This window comes from Theobroma umbraticum, unplaced genomic scaffold (genome assembly GCF_002168275.2).
Source record: "Theobroma umbraticum cultivar Fairchild unplaced genomic scaffold, ASM216827v3 scaffold_50.0, whole genome shotgun sequence".
NCBI lineage: Eukaryota > Viridiplantae > Streptophyta > Magnoliopsida > Malvales > Malvaceae > Theobroma > Theobroma umbraticum.
This window is the reverse complement of record NW_018397261.1, coordinates 1,973,868-1,987,725: the sequence shown is the minus strand read 5'-3', so window position 1 is coordinate 1,987,725 and position 13,858 is coordinate 1,973,868. Positions and strand designations below refer to the sequence as shown.

The following is a 13,858-nucleotide window of genomic DNA, read 5'->3' as shown; positions in this document are numbered from 1 at the left end:
AAAACTTTGCTAAAAGCCCAACCAAGGACATTGGTGATGAAGCATGGAATGCTCATCATATTCATAAAAATGATAATGATCAAGTCACATATGTGATTGTGACTATTATAACTCCATAGCTTTGATAAAAAAGAACAACAACAAAGGAATATATCATTATGACAGCAAAGGTCATTGGAAGAGGGATAGCAAGGTTTACTTGACAAATTTGAAGTAAAGGCTTAATGAAACATTGACTTTAAAAAAATAATTATGATTGATTTTAGTCTTTGTAATTCTTCATCATCATGGACATTAGATACCAAATGCGATTCTCACATATGTAATGATACGAAGGAACTAAAGAAAAGTGAAAGATTGAAACAATGAGAGGTGACTCGAAACGTCGAGAATAGGGCAAATATTTTTGCATTAGCTATAAAGACTTGTCACTTGCTTTTGCCTTTAGGTTTAATCTTAGAACTAAAAGACCATTATTATGTTTCAGTAGTAACTAGGAGCATATTTCACATTCTTGCATTTACATGGATTGATGTCAAAAATCAGAGTACACACGAGGAATTCGTAGTCCATAGCATTAAGCATCGGGATCTGAGCTCCCATATTGAAGGTACTAAACATAGCCTTGGATGCTATCGTAACCGACTCATGCCTTTTCACACGCCCTCTTGGTTTAACACGGGCTTAGTTAAGGCGCCGAACCTTATGATATGCTTAAGGTAACAGAATCACAAAAATTATACCGTTGTGTTACAGTAATAGACCCACAGAGTATTAGCCTTGGACATTAAAGGCAACAGTTGCTCTTTTCATTAAATGATATTGGATATTGATCTAGTAGATTATATATTCTAAATCCGAAAAGCCAATGCTTAATGTAAGTGTGAGGCCATATCGACATTTGCTTGGTCCGTTCAGACCAAATTTGGCCCCTAGGCCCTTGGCAAGAAGATGGGAAAAAGGAAAGACAAAGTTAGTAGCTTATGTGACAAATTTTCATCACACGGACAATAATAAAGTTAATAAAAATAAAGTTACATTCTAATTCTTTTTTAAATAAAAAATAATTACATTATATTTTTCATTATCAAAAGTTTATTTTATTAAAGCGAGTCGATAAAACATGATACTCGATATATCAAAATTGAATAATTGAATCTTAAAATGATCATTTGAGAAAAATATTCAATCTTAATTCAGTGCAGTTACCCACGTAACACTATATAACTTTTACTAGTTAATATATTAACGAGGCAATTCGACAACTATATTAACATTTATCAAAATTTAATTGTCAATGTTCAAATTACATGTTGCCTACAATTCAATTACATTTTCCATTTTGATAAAACAGTTTTTGGGCTTAAAAAGACGTTAATTATTATTGTATTTTTATATTATTTTTTCACAATTGTTATTTTTAAATAAAAATTACAAAATTGACTTAAGATCTTTAAAAATTAGAATCAAAATTAATAACTATGAACTATAATATTCCTAATTTTCACTCCGTATCTATTTTCTGATTTTAAACTATAATTTAAAATATAATTTCTGTGTTTTTTTAAAGTTATTTGTAGTTGTTGGTTTCGAAATAGAGGGACAAAAAGTTTGGATGGGTAGGGCAGCGGAAAAATCAAAAAACGCTGTCGTAAAAAGGGTAGTCGTGTAATTTCAAAAAGGCATCAGCTTAAAACCCTAATTCTCTCCGTCTAGCGTTTCCCCCACTCGCTCACGCTCAAAAAATTACGTCTTGCAAGCCGCAGCAGCAGAGAAACAAGAAAATGGAGGCAGCGAGAAACGTTAAGGACGTGTCTCCCCACGAGTTCGTGAAGGCCTACGCCGCCCATCTCAAGCGCTCTGGCAAGGTTATTTTATAAACTTTACCCTGTCGTTGCTTTTAGTTTGTAGATTCACTGCTTTTCCACTGATTTAGGGCTGGCGTCTTTGATTTATTTTTCCCGGTTTTTCTATTATGAATTTTTGTATTTAATTGGGGGATTTGTTTGATTATGGGAAATATGTTTTAATCGAAAAGATGATGCTTCTAAAACTTTTCAAACAAGTAATTAACTTTGAAATAAATCTTGAAAGAACATGAATTTGTTACTCCTAAAGCTGTCACGACTATCCTTCGCCTCCGTTTGTTTGTTGCCTTTGCTACTTGATTTTTGCTTTTGTAAGCGGAAGCAAAAGCAAAAGGCGTCTATGGATACAATGGTGAACAATCTTTTCAAAGAATTAAAAGTCAAAAAGGTAAAAATGTTTTTAAATAATAAACTGTATGATTTTAACTTATATGCAGAACTACACGTTAGAATTGGTCATTTGTTCATTTTTTGTTAGTTAATATTATGCTTTTTACCATTTCCATTTGCTCGTTTAGCAACTTTTTATGAAGCAACATGTAAATAGCAAAGGGCAACAAATAAATAAAGCCTTAATTGGTTCTCTTTTTTTTCCTCAAATTGATTTAATGGGAATGAGATTTTTGATAATGGTATACGCTTGGATATGAGATTCTATAGCTGGATTAATCATTTACATTCTTAAACATTGCTGTTGTGAGTTCCTTTGTTGCTGAAATTTTGGAAGCTAACATCACTTGTTTTTATTTTAAGCCTAATTTTTCAAGACTCTGTGGGTGAGGGGTTTTCTTTCATTCATAGCAGTTTGGTCCTTACTTTTTCCTGCCTTTTAACAGATTGAGCTTCCTCCATGGACTGATATTGTCAAGGGTGGTACATTGAAGGAGCTTGCTCCATACGACCCTGATTGGTACTATATCAGAGCTGGTATATAGATTTCTTACTCTCTTCTAACCCCCTTCCCACTTTGTTTTCTCTATCGACATGCATGAGTATGCATTATGCTTGTTTAGGCACTTATGAATGAAATGCAACTAATGCAATGTATGCATCTATAAGTTCTTATGATCACCATGTCCCTACTTTGTAGCTTCCATGGCAAGGAAAATCTACCTGAGGGGAGGTCTTGGTGTTAATGCCTTCAGGAGGATATATGGAGGGGCCAAGAGAAATGGCAGCCGTCCACGACATTTTTGCAAGAGCAGTGGCTCTATTGCGCGTCACATTCTCCAGCAATTGCAGAATGTGAACATCATCGATCTTGATCCTAAGGGGTGAGTTTTCTCATGTATGATTCTTGTGTTTATAATGTATTATTGCTGTTATCGTAGGTAATTTGATATCAACATCATCGATCATGCTAATTGGTAGTCCCTGCTAATTAAAATTGCTAGGAGAAGCTATATGGCTAGAATGATTTACATGTTTGCCTCTTTGTTCAAAAGAAAAATAGACATGGGAGAGAAGGTTCATAAAATTGAAAAACCATCTGGTTTCTGGTTAGGGCTGCTGTAATTATCTTGTCTACTTGGGTTTAAGAGACAATATCTCTTTGAAGCATGTGGTGTGTATTAAAATTTTCTGTTATATTCACAGGACTGTAGCAAGAAAATCTCGGTTGAATATTAGATTTCAGATTTTTTTTCTTAAAAAGAAGTCTCTGGTATAACTTATGCAGATAATTTTTGGTACACACTCCAAATCCTAACCCATGTGGGGTTATTCATGTTGGATTCTTAGGATCATAGAAGAATTAGCTCAGAAAGATTCTGAGTATAATATATCACTCCTTTTTTTTGAAAAATCTTTTTGATATAACAACGCCAGATTTTTCTTCTTTTTATCAATCGCTTTAGTTCGTAAGTCAAATATCTCAAAAACATTTAATTATTATATTGGAGAAGTTATTTATGGAGACTAGCTCTGATTGTGAATGTCTATTTTGACTGTATTGCATATTATTAACATTTTTTGGACTATTAATATTAATTAGAATCATATTTCTGTGTATCAGTGGCAGGAGAATCACATCTAACGGCCAACGGGATCTTGACCAAGTTGCTGGAAGGATTGCAGTTGCCCTCTGAGAAATTTTCCAATGAATGGAATTCCTGAAATTAGTTGTGTGAAAGAGAAGTACTTAGGAGGCAGTGTTAATCAAATTTCTGTTTTGGTCTGTCTGGGTTTTTTCTAGATGAAGCTTTTTGTTTTAAGAGTTAATATGCTGTTTGTTGACAATGAGTCTATGACCTTGAATTTCGAAGTCTATTAAAACTCATTCCGAGAAATTACTCGACGACCCTTCATAATGTTGATGATAATCATATATTAAAAGCTTGCTTATGAATATGATGGCAATCCTTATGAACATACTTACCAGATTCGGACTGATCCGGCGGTTGGATCGGTTGACATGTGACCCGGTCATTGACTCGAGTTGGTTTTTTAATTGGACAGATTATGCATTTGATTTGGAACAACTCAAGTGCACTCGTCGGGTTTAACTCGATCATCTGTTGGGTTTGTATTAATTCAAGTAAATTAAATACTATAACTATTTGGATGATTTCAAAATGACATCTAAATAAAATTTTAAATATTTATTATTGATCTTTTTATTATTTTTATCAAAAAGTTATTTTTCTTAAAATAAGTTAAAACTAAAATGTAGAATATTTTTTCTAGGCTTAGTCGTTTTTGTAATTTTCTTAAATGATAATGAATATTTCTAGTTCTTATATGATAATATATCTAATTATGCAAAATATTTATTTAATCTACAATTTTATTTATAAATATTTTAAAATATTTTTATCAATCTAATATAAATTCGTATGATTTAACAGATTTAGCAATGGAATTATGTGAATCCAAATTCAGAACCTTAAATGAATCATCCAATGAATTAGTCATTGTATGATCCAATTCTGGTAACTAACCATACTTGCGGAGCTGTCCCATCACAACTATATCTGTAAGCAATCTTGTCTTTCCATTATTTGGTGGTAACTTGGTCCCAATTTTTTTCACAAATCTATTACATTGCCACTCATTAGTCAATAATTATAAAAAAAAAAGAGGAAAAGGTAAAATACAGGCATAAAGTACAATTCCGTTAGAAGTTCAATGCCAATTTTTGGCAGTTAATTAATGAAAACCCTTATCTGCGTTAGCCAACAATTGAAATTAATATATCATAAATTATTTAGAAACTTGATTAAAGATTCAATTAATTTAAAATTATTTTTAATTACTATGAAGTTGAATTTCAATTAGGATAAATTGAAATTCAATTATGTATTAAACATATTAAATTATATATAATTCAATTCTGAAAAATTATTGTCCATGAAGTTTTATTGAAAATAAACTTACTCTGGTTAGTTTGGAACATATGCTTTTCAAAAACAAAAAAAATTGGAAAACGTACTTTATCTGTTTTGAAGAAGTGATTGATATTAAGATTCCATTAATCAAAATTATATTTGTGTTAGGTGTACTTTAAATACTGACAATATCAACGCTTTGTTTATTTGTCCCCTTTTCCCTTTTTTTTTTTCATTTTTTATTTTAATTAATTTCCTTATCACTATGTTCTTTCACATTAATGGTAACTAATATTTTAACTAAAGATAATTTAACACATTTATCTCAAAAATTAACATATCATAAATTGAAAAAAATGTAAATATTTAATACGTAATTGAATTAGAATATAACTTAACTAAAATTTAATATGATAGTAATTCAAAATGATTTTAAAATTAATTAAATCTCATAACTACCTAAAATCAGATAGTTAAAAAACAATCTTGATTGAAAAAAAAAGAGAAAAACCAAAATTAAATAGATAAATAAAAGTAAGGAAAGAATCTCCAAGTATATTTTTTTTATTAAATCTTGGAGATTTTTGTATTCTTTTTTTTTCAAATAATTCTAAAAAATCTTGTGTTACTATTATATTTATTTTTTATTTTTTGTACGTTTTGCCAAATCCAAACAAATAATTTCTTCCTTTTTGTTAGTGGCAATCCGTGGAGTACAACTAATATATAGCTGGAATATGCGACTAGTATATTGAAAGAAATAATTTTATTTTTAATATAAGAGTTTGAGCATTAATTTTTAGAACACAATTGTACGGTGATAAAAAGACTTCTTCTGTTTCACCTTTTTATTGTTCAAAAATAAAACTTTATCTATATTACATTAATCTCATGAGAAAGTTTTCTTAAGTATTTATATAGCATATATGTATTTAAATATAATTTTTAAATTTAAATGATTTTCTAAATAAGAATGCATGAATTTAATATATTATTACAACTTATATGTACGTAACAGGAGAGTTGCTAATGAATCTCTTTTTAGTTACATTTTGTTTAGATGATATTAAAAAAAATGGTATAAAAAAGATAATAAACCGTAGTCGGCAGACACGTCTTAAAAATAAAAAAGAAAAGAAAAGACAAAGAAAAAGATAAATGTGGTGGGGTTATTAAGGAATAAGATTTAAGAGATTAAGACACTGTATGCAAAAGTTTTTAGAACTCCCTTGGTCCAACAGAGGGAACCAGACACGTAGTGGGTCCCATGCACCATTTATTTGCTCGCTCTCACGTGTCTCCACCTGAGCTACCTGTCCACAGCAAATCAAGCCACCCACGGCCCATTACACAAAATGTGGGACCGATGCGTGTACCAACCTACACGCCTTTTTAATCCACGTGGCATCCTTTCACGAAGATTCAGAATCTACGCACCTTCGCTCCCAACGCACCCTTCCCTCCTTCCTTCCGCTCCAAATTCGGAATCTTTCTTTTCCTTTTAAAATTTTTATTTGCAATCTTTTTGTTTTCCCCTTTAAACCCAAAAATACTAAGTAAAGAAGCTTAATCTTCTTAATTTAATATTTTGATTATGCTTTGTGTATGATGTCGAATATTTGAAAGCTTGAAATTTGGGTTCTTGCTTTTCCGATCTCGATTTCCCACACAGTTTCTCTGTCTCTCTAGATCAAATCCTTGCCCAATGCCTAGGGTTTTCTCTCTCTGTGATTTCATCCATCTTCTTTCCCTCTTTCTCTTTGGCCGCTGCCTACTGTAAGTCTATCTTCTCATTCTTATTCTCTAGTGTTAGATTGGTAAAGCTATTCATTTTCTGATTCGCTGTTTGGTTGCTCAGAACAAGGAGGAAAATTTTCAAAGCTTGCTTCACTGCGAAGGTTTCTTTATTTTCATGATCCAAAACATAGTGATAGCTTTTAGTTGTTTTCATTTTACGACGTTTTCTCGACAGCCAAATAGTGCATTGGATACATTTAAGCGATCAATCTAATTAATTTATTTTAAATTTCTTTTCCTTTCTCTGTTATATTTGCTCAGGTATATGTTGTCGTATTCAATTTGAAATTTTCTTTTGATTCTATGTATTGTAAGAACAATTTTTCCATGGATTTATGAATTTTTTGCAGGTTCTTTTTTTGTCTTACGTTCTTGGCTCTGATAAAGGCAATGGAGTTTTGATGTTACTGGTTTTGTAGGCTGTAAAAATTTGTAATTTTGGATTCGCAGTTTTTCTCAAAATATAGGCATTTTCTTCTTAGAGGAAGAAAAAGTGCTCTTTTAGGATTTGTGTGAGACAAGAAGTGTACCTAATGAAGTGGTGCAATAATATGAATAGGCATAAGAATCTGGATTTAAATAGAAAATGGGTAGCAAGCCTTTTTTCATAAAGAGCTATTTACATTGGCATGCGGTGAGTAGGTGGTGTGGTGTTTGTTAGCGACTGTAGAATGCTACTATAAAAATTTTGAAGAATGGATGAAGAACGTATGTTGCATCCCAGTTGGACTGACAATCCATCTGAAATGGCGGCCGAGTCACGTCTCTTCATTTTCTCCTGTGTTATTGCTGGCCTGGTTGGTATTTTGACTATTTTTTACACGGCTTTCCAATGGAGAAGAAACATTAACTTAAGTTGGATGAAAGCTGTAGCTAGGTCGAAGAAAAACCCAAAGGCCAAGCATAAGGTTCCTATTGCTCCTCATACTTGGGAGCTGGAATCTGTATCCCGTGGAAAGAATTTGAATTGCTGTGCTTGCTTAAAGCCAATGTCACCTTCCCAAACCTTAGGGCCTATGATATCGTCAGACAGTTTCATTCACCGTTGTAGCATTTGTGGTGCAGCGGCTCACTTGAGCTGCTCTTCAAGTGCACACAAGGATTGCAAGTGTGTATCTATGATTGGGTTTGAGCATGTGATGCACCAGTGGGCTGTTCGATGGACGGAGCTTACTGATCAACCTGATGAAGCTTCCTTTTGTAGCTACTGTGAAGAGCCATGTAGTGGGTCTTTTCTTGGTGGATCTCCTATATGGTGTTGCTTGTGGTGCCAACGACTCCTACATGTGGACTGTCACAGTAGTATGTCTAATGAAACAGGTGATATTTGTGATTTAGGACAATTCCGAAGGTTGATTCTATCACCTCTTTATGTTAAGGAGTTGAACCAGAATTCTGGATTTCTGAGCTCTATCACTCATGGCGCAAATGAGTTTGCTTCTTCAGTACGGGCAACCATAAGGAGTCAGAGCAAGAAGCACAAGCATAATAATGAAACTTCGGTTGATACAGGTAGTACTGGTAGCGTCTGTGACATATGCACAGAGAGCACTGTTGATTCCCCTCAAAATGCAAATGGTTCTCATGCAATAGAAGAAAACTGCAATGGTAGCATGAATGTGGGAACACCACGCCAAGATGGTGGCATAGATAAGAAAATGGAGTCAAAGCCCAGTTTCAAAAGAAGTGGATCAATTAATCAGAAGGATGAATCTCAAGCATTAAGGATGAAACAGAGATATGAGCTGATTGATCTGCCATCAGATGCAAGACCTTTACTAGTTTTCATCAACAAGAAGAGTGGAGCTCAGCGTGGAGATTCCCTCAAGCAGCGCTTGAACCTTCTTTTGAATCCTGTTCAGGTTTGATTGACTAGCCATGAAGTTTTCCTTGTCACTTTCATATATTTATTGGTTGTGTGGGTGGGGTTGTTTTCTGGAAGGAACTATGGGCTACAATAAATGAAAACTCCTCTCCTTTCTTGACATTTCTTATGCCCAAAAGTGAAGTTGATGTTGGGTGAACTGATGAGATTAATTAATACTTCCTTGCTTTTGGAACAGTTCTATGTGTTCTTAGCTTAAGAAGTATTTGGCATCTTGACAGATGATAAAGAATCACGTGTGAGTTAAACTTGATAAAATAGAGTCTTTAATACAATTTTTAAAAAATAGTTAAATTTTAGAACCACCAATCTGTTTCTAGCTATTTGCATGTTAGAAAAATAACAGGAATACTCACTTGAAGCAGAAGGGTAGCCAACACAGCCTCTTAAGGTGGTGTGACAAGTTTCTGAATTCTTGGCTTGCCATACCAGACTAGAGTTGTTCGGTACATGAGATATCAGCTAGGTGGGAAATGACTTTCTTCAAAAGTTGAAGAAAATTGGGAAGCCAAATACTGTGATTGTGCACAATACCACTTGGCCAGGAATGACTTTCCTCAAATTCTTGGAAGATAATGAACATACTTTTTGATTGTCTTGATGAAGTAATAACCTTACAATTATACTGCTAACACCACCACTTAGATTGGAATTTTTTTTTGTTCTAGTGGCTTCTGATTTAGCTTTAGTTCTTGATTTTTATAGCTGTCAATATGATTTCTAATATGATGTTTGTGAGGATTGTTTTCATTAAAATTGGTTACAGTTTTCCAATTTGGTGTTTGTGAGGGTTTTTCTAATTGAAGTTTGTCACAGGTCTTTGAATTGAGTTCAACACAGGGACCAGAGATTGGTCTTTTTTTATTCAGAAAGGTGCCTCACTTCAGAATACTTGTATGTGGGGGAGATGGTACTGTTGGTTGGGTTCTGAATGCAATAGATAAGCAAAATTTTGTTTCCCCACCCCCAGTTGCTATTCTCCCTGCTGGAACTGGAAATGATCTGGCCAGAGTACTGTCCTGGGGAGGTGGTTTGGGCTCAGTGGAGAGACAAGGAGGCCTCTGCACAGTGTTGCAGCACATAGAGCATGCTGCAGTGACCATTCTTGACCGCTGGAAAGTAGCTATTTTGAACCAACAGGGGAAGCAACTTCAATCTCCAAAATTTATTAACAACTATCTTGGTATGCAGACTAATTCTTTCAAGTCTTCTAGAATCTGGTTAAGTTGAATATCTAGATCATCAACTTGAAATTTGACCCAACAGAGAGGGAGAGGGAAAGCAAGAGCAAGAGCAAGGGCAAGAGAGTCAGATTTCTATGGTAGCTGGTTTGTTGGGATTTGTACTTAGTTGATATTTGTAAATTTGTGTCCATGATACCCTGAAGTGGACAAAATCTTAGATTGAATGGTACAATTAGTATTTTAGCTGGCTGATTGGTAATTTTTAGCTTGTTCACTTATCTTGGTTAGACCATTGTATTGGTATTTCTGATGTCTTGCCTATTTCCTTATTATAGCTTTCTCATGCATTATGATTTTCTCACAGGGATTGGTTGTGATGCGAAGGTAGCTTTGGACATTCACAACTTACGGGAGGAGAATCCTGAGAAGTTTTATAATCAGGTATTTATATCTTCTTGCATTATGCATTTTGAAATGCAATGCAAAATAAACAATGACAGTTGATTGTATAATTATGTAGTTTGTTCAACTGAAAAGGATTTTTAATTCAGCCTATCTCATTATGATAATTTTGGACTTTCTGATCTTTAACCTCTACATATATTTAAACTCATGGCTTTAGAAATGTAAATCATGCCTTCCAATTGAACCTATAATTCCTACCTCTGTACGAACCTTTTCTCTCTGAATGTTATTTACAATTTAAAGAATGTAAGGATTTTATTGCTCATTTCTTAACTGATTTACAGACCTTTAGTCCATTGATGATGAAATATAGTATTTATGTGTTCTTATGCAGTTCTTCACCTCCTCTACTTCTTCTTTGCTTGAATATTTTGATCAACATAGCTAATGTAAAATGTAATCCAAGAGGCTGTGGATCACATAATAGTTTTGAAGAATAACATAAAAAATAAAAGAGAATTATAAACCATGTAATTGGAGGTATCTATATGAATTAGATGCATCATGTTCCCTGTTTTATTGTGACAATTTTTGCATGTCCTAATGATCTTATTTTATTTGGTTATCCAATTCCATCTTGCTGAAATTACCTCAATATACCTGCAGTTTATGAATAAAGTGCTTTATGCAAGAGAGGGTGCTAAGAGTATAATGGATAGGACGTTTGCAGATTTTCCTTGGCAAGTTAGAGTAGAGGTGGATGGTGTTGAGATAGAGGTCCCTGAGGTATGGGTGCTAGTTTTTATTTAGTTACATTTGTGAAAACATAGACATTATGTGCCAATTGTTCGGAAGAGAATTTTTTTTTAAAGTCTTCCAGATATTCTTGTGAGTTTTTGAAGAAGTACTGAGTCGGAATCAGCTCCACATTTGATCTTATCTTTGATTATGTTTGAATAAGTATTTTTTTTCCTTTGAGAAAAAGATAAGTACAATGTTAACAAGATCTGTTTTCCTGTTAGTGACTGTTCCTTTAAAGCTGTTGTGCTTCTGTTTAATTTCTTTTTCTAATTATCTTCATTATTTCGGTCCATACTCTCTCAAACTTGTTTCTGCTTATTTTAAATTATTTTTGACTGCTTCTAATAACTTTGTTTGCACTACTGTTTCTTTTATCCATCAGAAAGTTCTTACCTTTATTTAAAAAAATTGTTTATACATTGTTGCTGAAGGCTTCTAATGGGGCAAATAACTGTTGATTCTTTTTACTGTAAATTTTATGATGCTGCTCTAAACCTATACAGGATGCAGAAGGTGTACTTGTTGCAAACATTGGAAGCTACATGGGCGGTGTAGACCTTTGGCAAAACGAGGATGAGACATATGAGAATTTTGATCCTCAGTCTATGCATGATAAAATACTGGAGGTTGTGAGCATATCTGGAACTTGGCACCTTGGAACACTTCAGGTAATCTAGTCTGTCGAGCAAGGCTAAGCTGGTGCTTTAGTGTAAAAATTCTATCTGGCAATTTCAGAAGTCATGAAAACAAGTTCTATCTGATATGGATGCTAATGTCTAAAACAACTTGGCTTTGTGATACCATATCGCTGGTGCAGACTACATGCCATAAAGGACAAGAGAGAAAAACTCAGCCCTTGTGCTTTTCTGTTATGCTGGACAGTAAAGTATAAAAATGTCTGATCCAACTTTCTTCTTAACGTTTTTCTATTTTTTGTTTCCTTCTTCTGATTGAGTTCTGGAAATTTGACATTAAGGTTTTGGTGTTGAAAATGTCTCTTAGCTGCTGCTTTGTGCTATTACAGGTGGGGCTTTCTCGTGCTCGAAGACTTGCGCAGGGACAGTTGATTAAGATACAGCTCTTTGCTGCATTGCCTGTTCAAATTGATGGAGAACCTTGGTCTCAGCAGCCATGTACATTGGTCATATCACATCATGGACAGGTCCTTTCTCTCTCTCTCTCTCTCTCTCTCTCTCTCTCATGTACACACACATGGCATTTTATTTCTGTTTAAGCTTGTTATTTCCTTTTTTTACAGTTTGAATCCTTATGAAGTACTTGGTAGGTACATCTCCAAAGTATTATAAGACATCAATATATGAGTATTTCCTTTCAGCAAATCTGATCAGAGTTAAACTTTTATGGATGATTTTCTTTTTGTGCACGTTTAATAAATTAGAGTGCCATGTTAGTGTTCTAAATTCGAACTACCGTAAAAGTTTCCAAGAGATCTCACAGGATTGTCATTTGTATTTGTTTTTTTATTGTTATATTCCCCGTTATTACAATTGTAATGATTTGGGCAGGCCTTCATGTTGAAGAGGACGGCGGAGGAACCTCTAGGTCATGCAGCTGCCATAATAACTGATGTGCTTGAGAATGCTGAAACAAATCACATAATTAACGCTTCACAGAAGCGGGCTCTTCTTCAAGAAATGGCATTAAGGCTGACTTAAAAGGTGTTTTTTTTTCATCTCGAAGTAGTTACAGTCAGCAATGTGGTTGTTGCGGGGCATTTCACAAAAATTATTTATTGTTTATGTCATCTCTGTCTCTTTTTCCAATGTCTACATCATGATTTCAGCCAAAGCTTCTTGTTGAAGCGTTTGTTTGTAAATGAGTTTTCTTGAAATCGTTAATACAGAAGGCGCCCTCAAATATAATGAGGTGTATAATTTTGGAAAATGTTATATCAAGAAAATATAGTGATTGATTAAGGTGATAGTTATTGAGTTTTTGCTCTTTGATTCCTGTTTCAGTTGTGGCTCCCAATCAAGTGGGCTTTAAATGTGCTTTAAATTCCCATCCCTGTTATCATAAAACAAGTGGTTCAGAAGAAAAACATGACTTCACTTTGGGTAATTATTTTCTTTTGATTCACTCTTTCAAAATTTGTACCCCAGACATGGAAGAGGAAGACTAATTCCTTTGTTGAAAGGGAAGGAATGGAAATTGTCCAACATTTGTTTGCACAAGATGACAACTCAATCAACTCTAGTTGATTAGGTATCGCTCAACTCATTCCTCTGCTTAATACTCCTAAGCAGCCCTCGTTTGACCTTGTTCCAAAGCTTGGCAGCAAATCCTCTGGTAACATCCTTGGTTCTCTTGTTGCTTGCATTTCTGTTAATGGTTGCACATGTCAAGTGGGAACACAACTTTCTTGGGTGCTCTTGAATTTGTGTGTTTACACGATCTAAACGTTGAGAATAGAAGGGAGACATCAGGTAGCACAAGTGAGGTGGTGAGGAACCGGTAGATCGATGCATCGCCTTGTTGAGCTGGTATGTCACAGCTCGGAGCTCGTATGAGTCGTAGAGGGTGCTTCCATTGTTTCGAGGGCTTAACATGGAGATAGGGTTCAGAGTTTGG

The 13,858-nt window shown here is 34.2% G+C and overlaps 2 protein-coding genes across 4 annotated transcripts; both read left to right on the top strand.

Moving 5' to 3' along the window:
• The first annotated feature begins 1,707 nt into the window (after positions 1–1,707).
• LOC110417776 (small ribosomal subunit protein eS19x-like) lies at positions 1,708–4,215 on the top strand. The gene is made up of 4 exons (XM_021430295.2): positions 1,708–1,868; positions 2,705–2,795; positions 2,959–3,142; positions 3,883–4,215. Exons 1-4 carry the CDS (start codon positions 1,785–1,787, stop codon positions 3,953–3,955), a joined length of 432 nt encoding a protein of 143 aa, XP_021285970.1. The 5' UTR covers positions 1,708–1,784; the 3' UTR covers positions 3,956–4,215.
• A 2,417-nt stretch (positions 4,216–6,632) lies between these two features.
• DGK1 (diacylglycerol kinase1) lies at positions 6,633–13,244 on the top strand. Of its 3 annotated transcripts, XM_089783868.1 has the most exons (9): positions 6,633–6,970; positions 7,053–7,092; positions 7,342–8,853; positions 9,693–10,059; positions 10,425–10,501; positions 11,132–11,251; positions 11,770–11,934; positions 12,291–12,428; positions 12,793–13,244. In XM_089783868.1, the coding sequence occupies exons 3-9, from the start codon at positions 7,687–7,689 to the stop codon at positions 12,940–12,942; spliced, it is 2,184 nt and encodes a 727-aa protein (XP_089639994.1). In that variant the 5' UTR covers positions 6,633–6,970; positions 7,053–7,092; positions 7,342–7,686; the 3' UTR covers positions 12,943–13,244. The 3 variants fall into 3 exon arrangements, with proteins under 3 accessions (XP_089639994.1, XP_021286036.1, XP_089639995.1); XM_021430361.2 differs by lacking the exon at positions 7,053–7,092; XM_089783869.1 differs by lacking the exons at positions 7,053–7,092; positions 12,793–13,244 and adding an exon at positions 12,084–12,162 and having other exon boundaries at positions 12,291–12,425.
• Positions 13,245–13,858: the final 614 nt, after the last annotated feature.

What these genes read in the sequence shown, in the direction of transcription:
- DGK1 (XM_021430361.2), top strand. Translation starts at nt 7,687, where the DNA reads ATGGATGAAGAACGTATGTTGCATCCCAGTTGGACTGACAATCCATCT. An exon ending in ATTTATTAACAACTATCTTG is followed by an intron (nt 10,060 to 10,424) that starts GTATGCAGACTA and finishes ATTTTCTCACAG; the next exon opens with GGATTGGTTGTGATGCGAAG. An exon ending in TTGAGATAGAGGTCCCTGAG is followed by an intron (nt 11,252 to 11,769) that starts GTATGGGTGCTA and finishes AAACCTATACAG; the next exon opens with GATGCAGAAGGTGTACTTGT.
- LOC110417776 (XM_021430295.2), top strand. Translation starts at nt 1,785, where the DNA reads ATGGAGGCAGCGAGAAACGTTAAGGACGTGTCTCCCCACGAGTTCGTG. An exon ending in TTGGTACTATATCAGAGCTG is followed by an intron (nt 2,796 to 2,958) that starts GTATATAGATTT and finishes CCTACTTTGTAG; the next exon opens with CTTCCATGGCAAGGAAAATC. An exon ending in ATCGATCTTGATCCTAAGGG is followed by an intron (nt 3,143 to 3,882) that starts GTGAGTTTTCTC and finishes TCTGTGTATCAG; the next exon opens with TGGCAGGAGAATCACATCTA.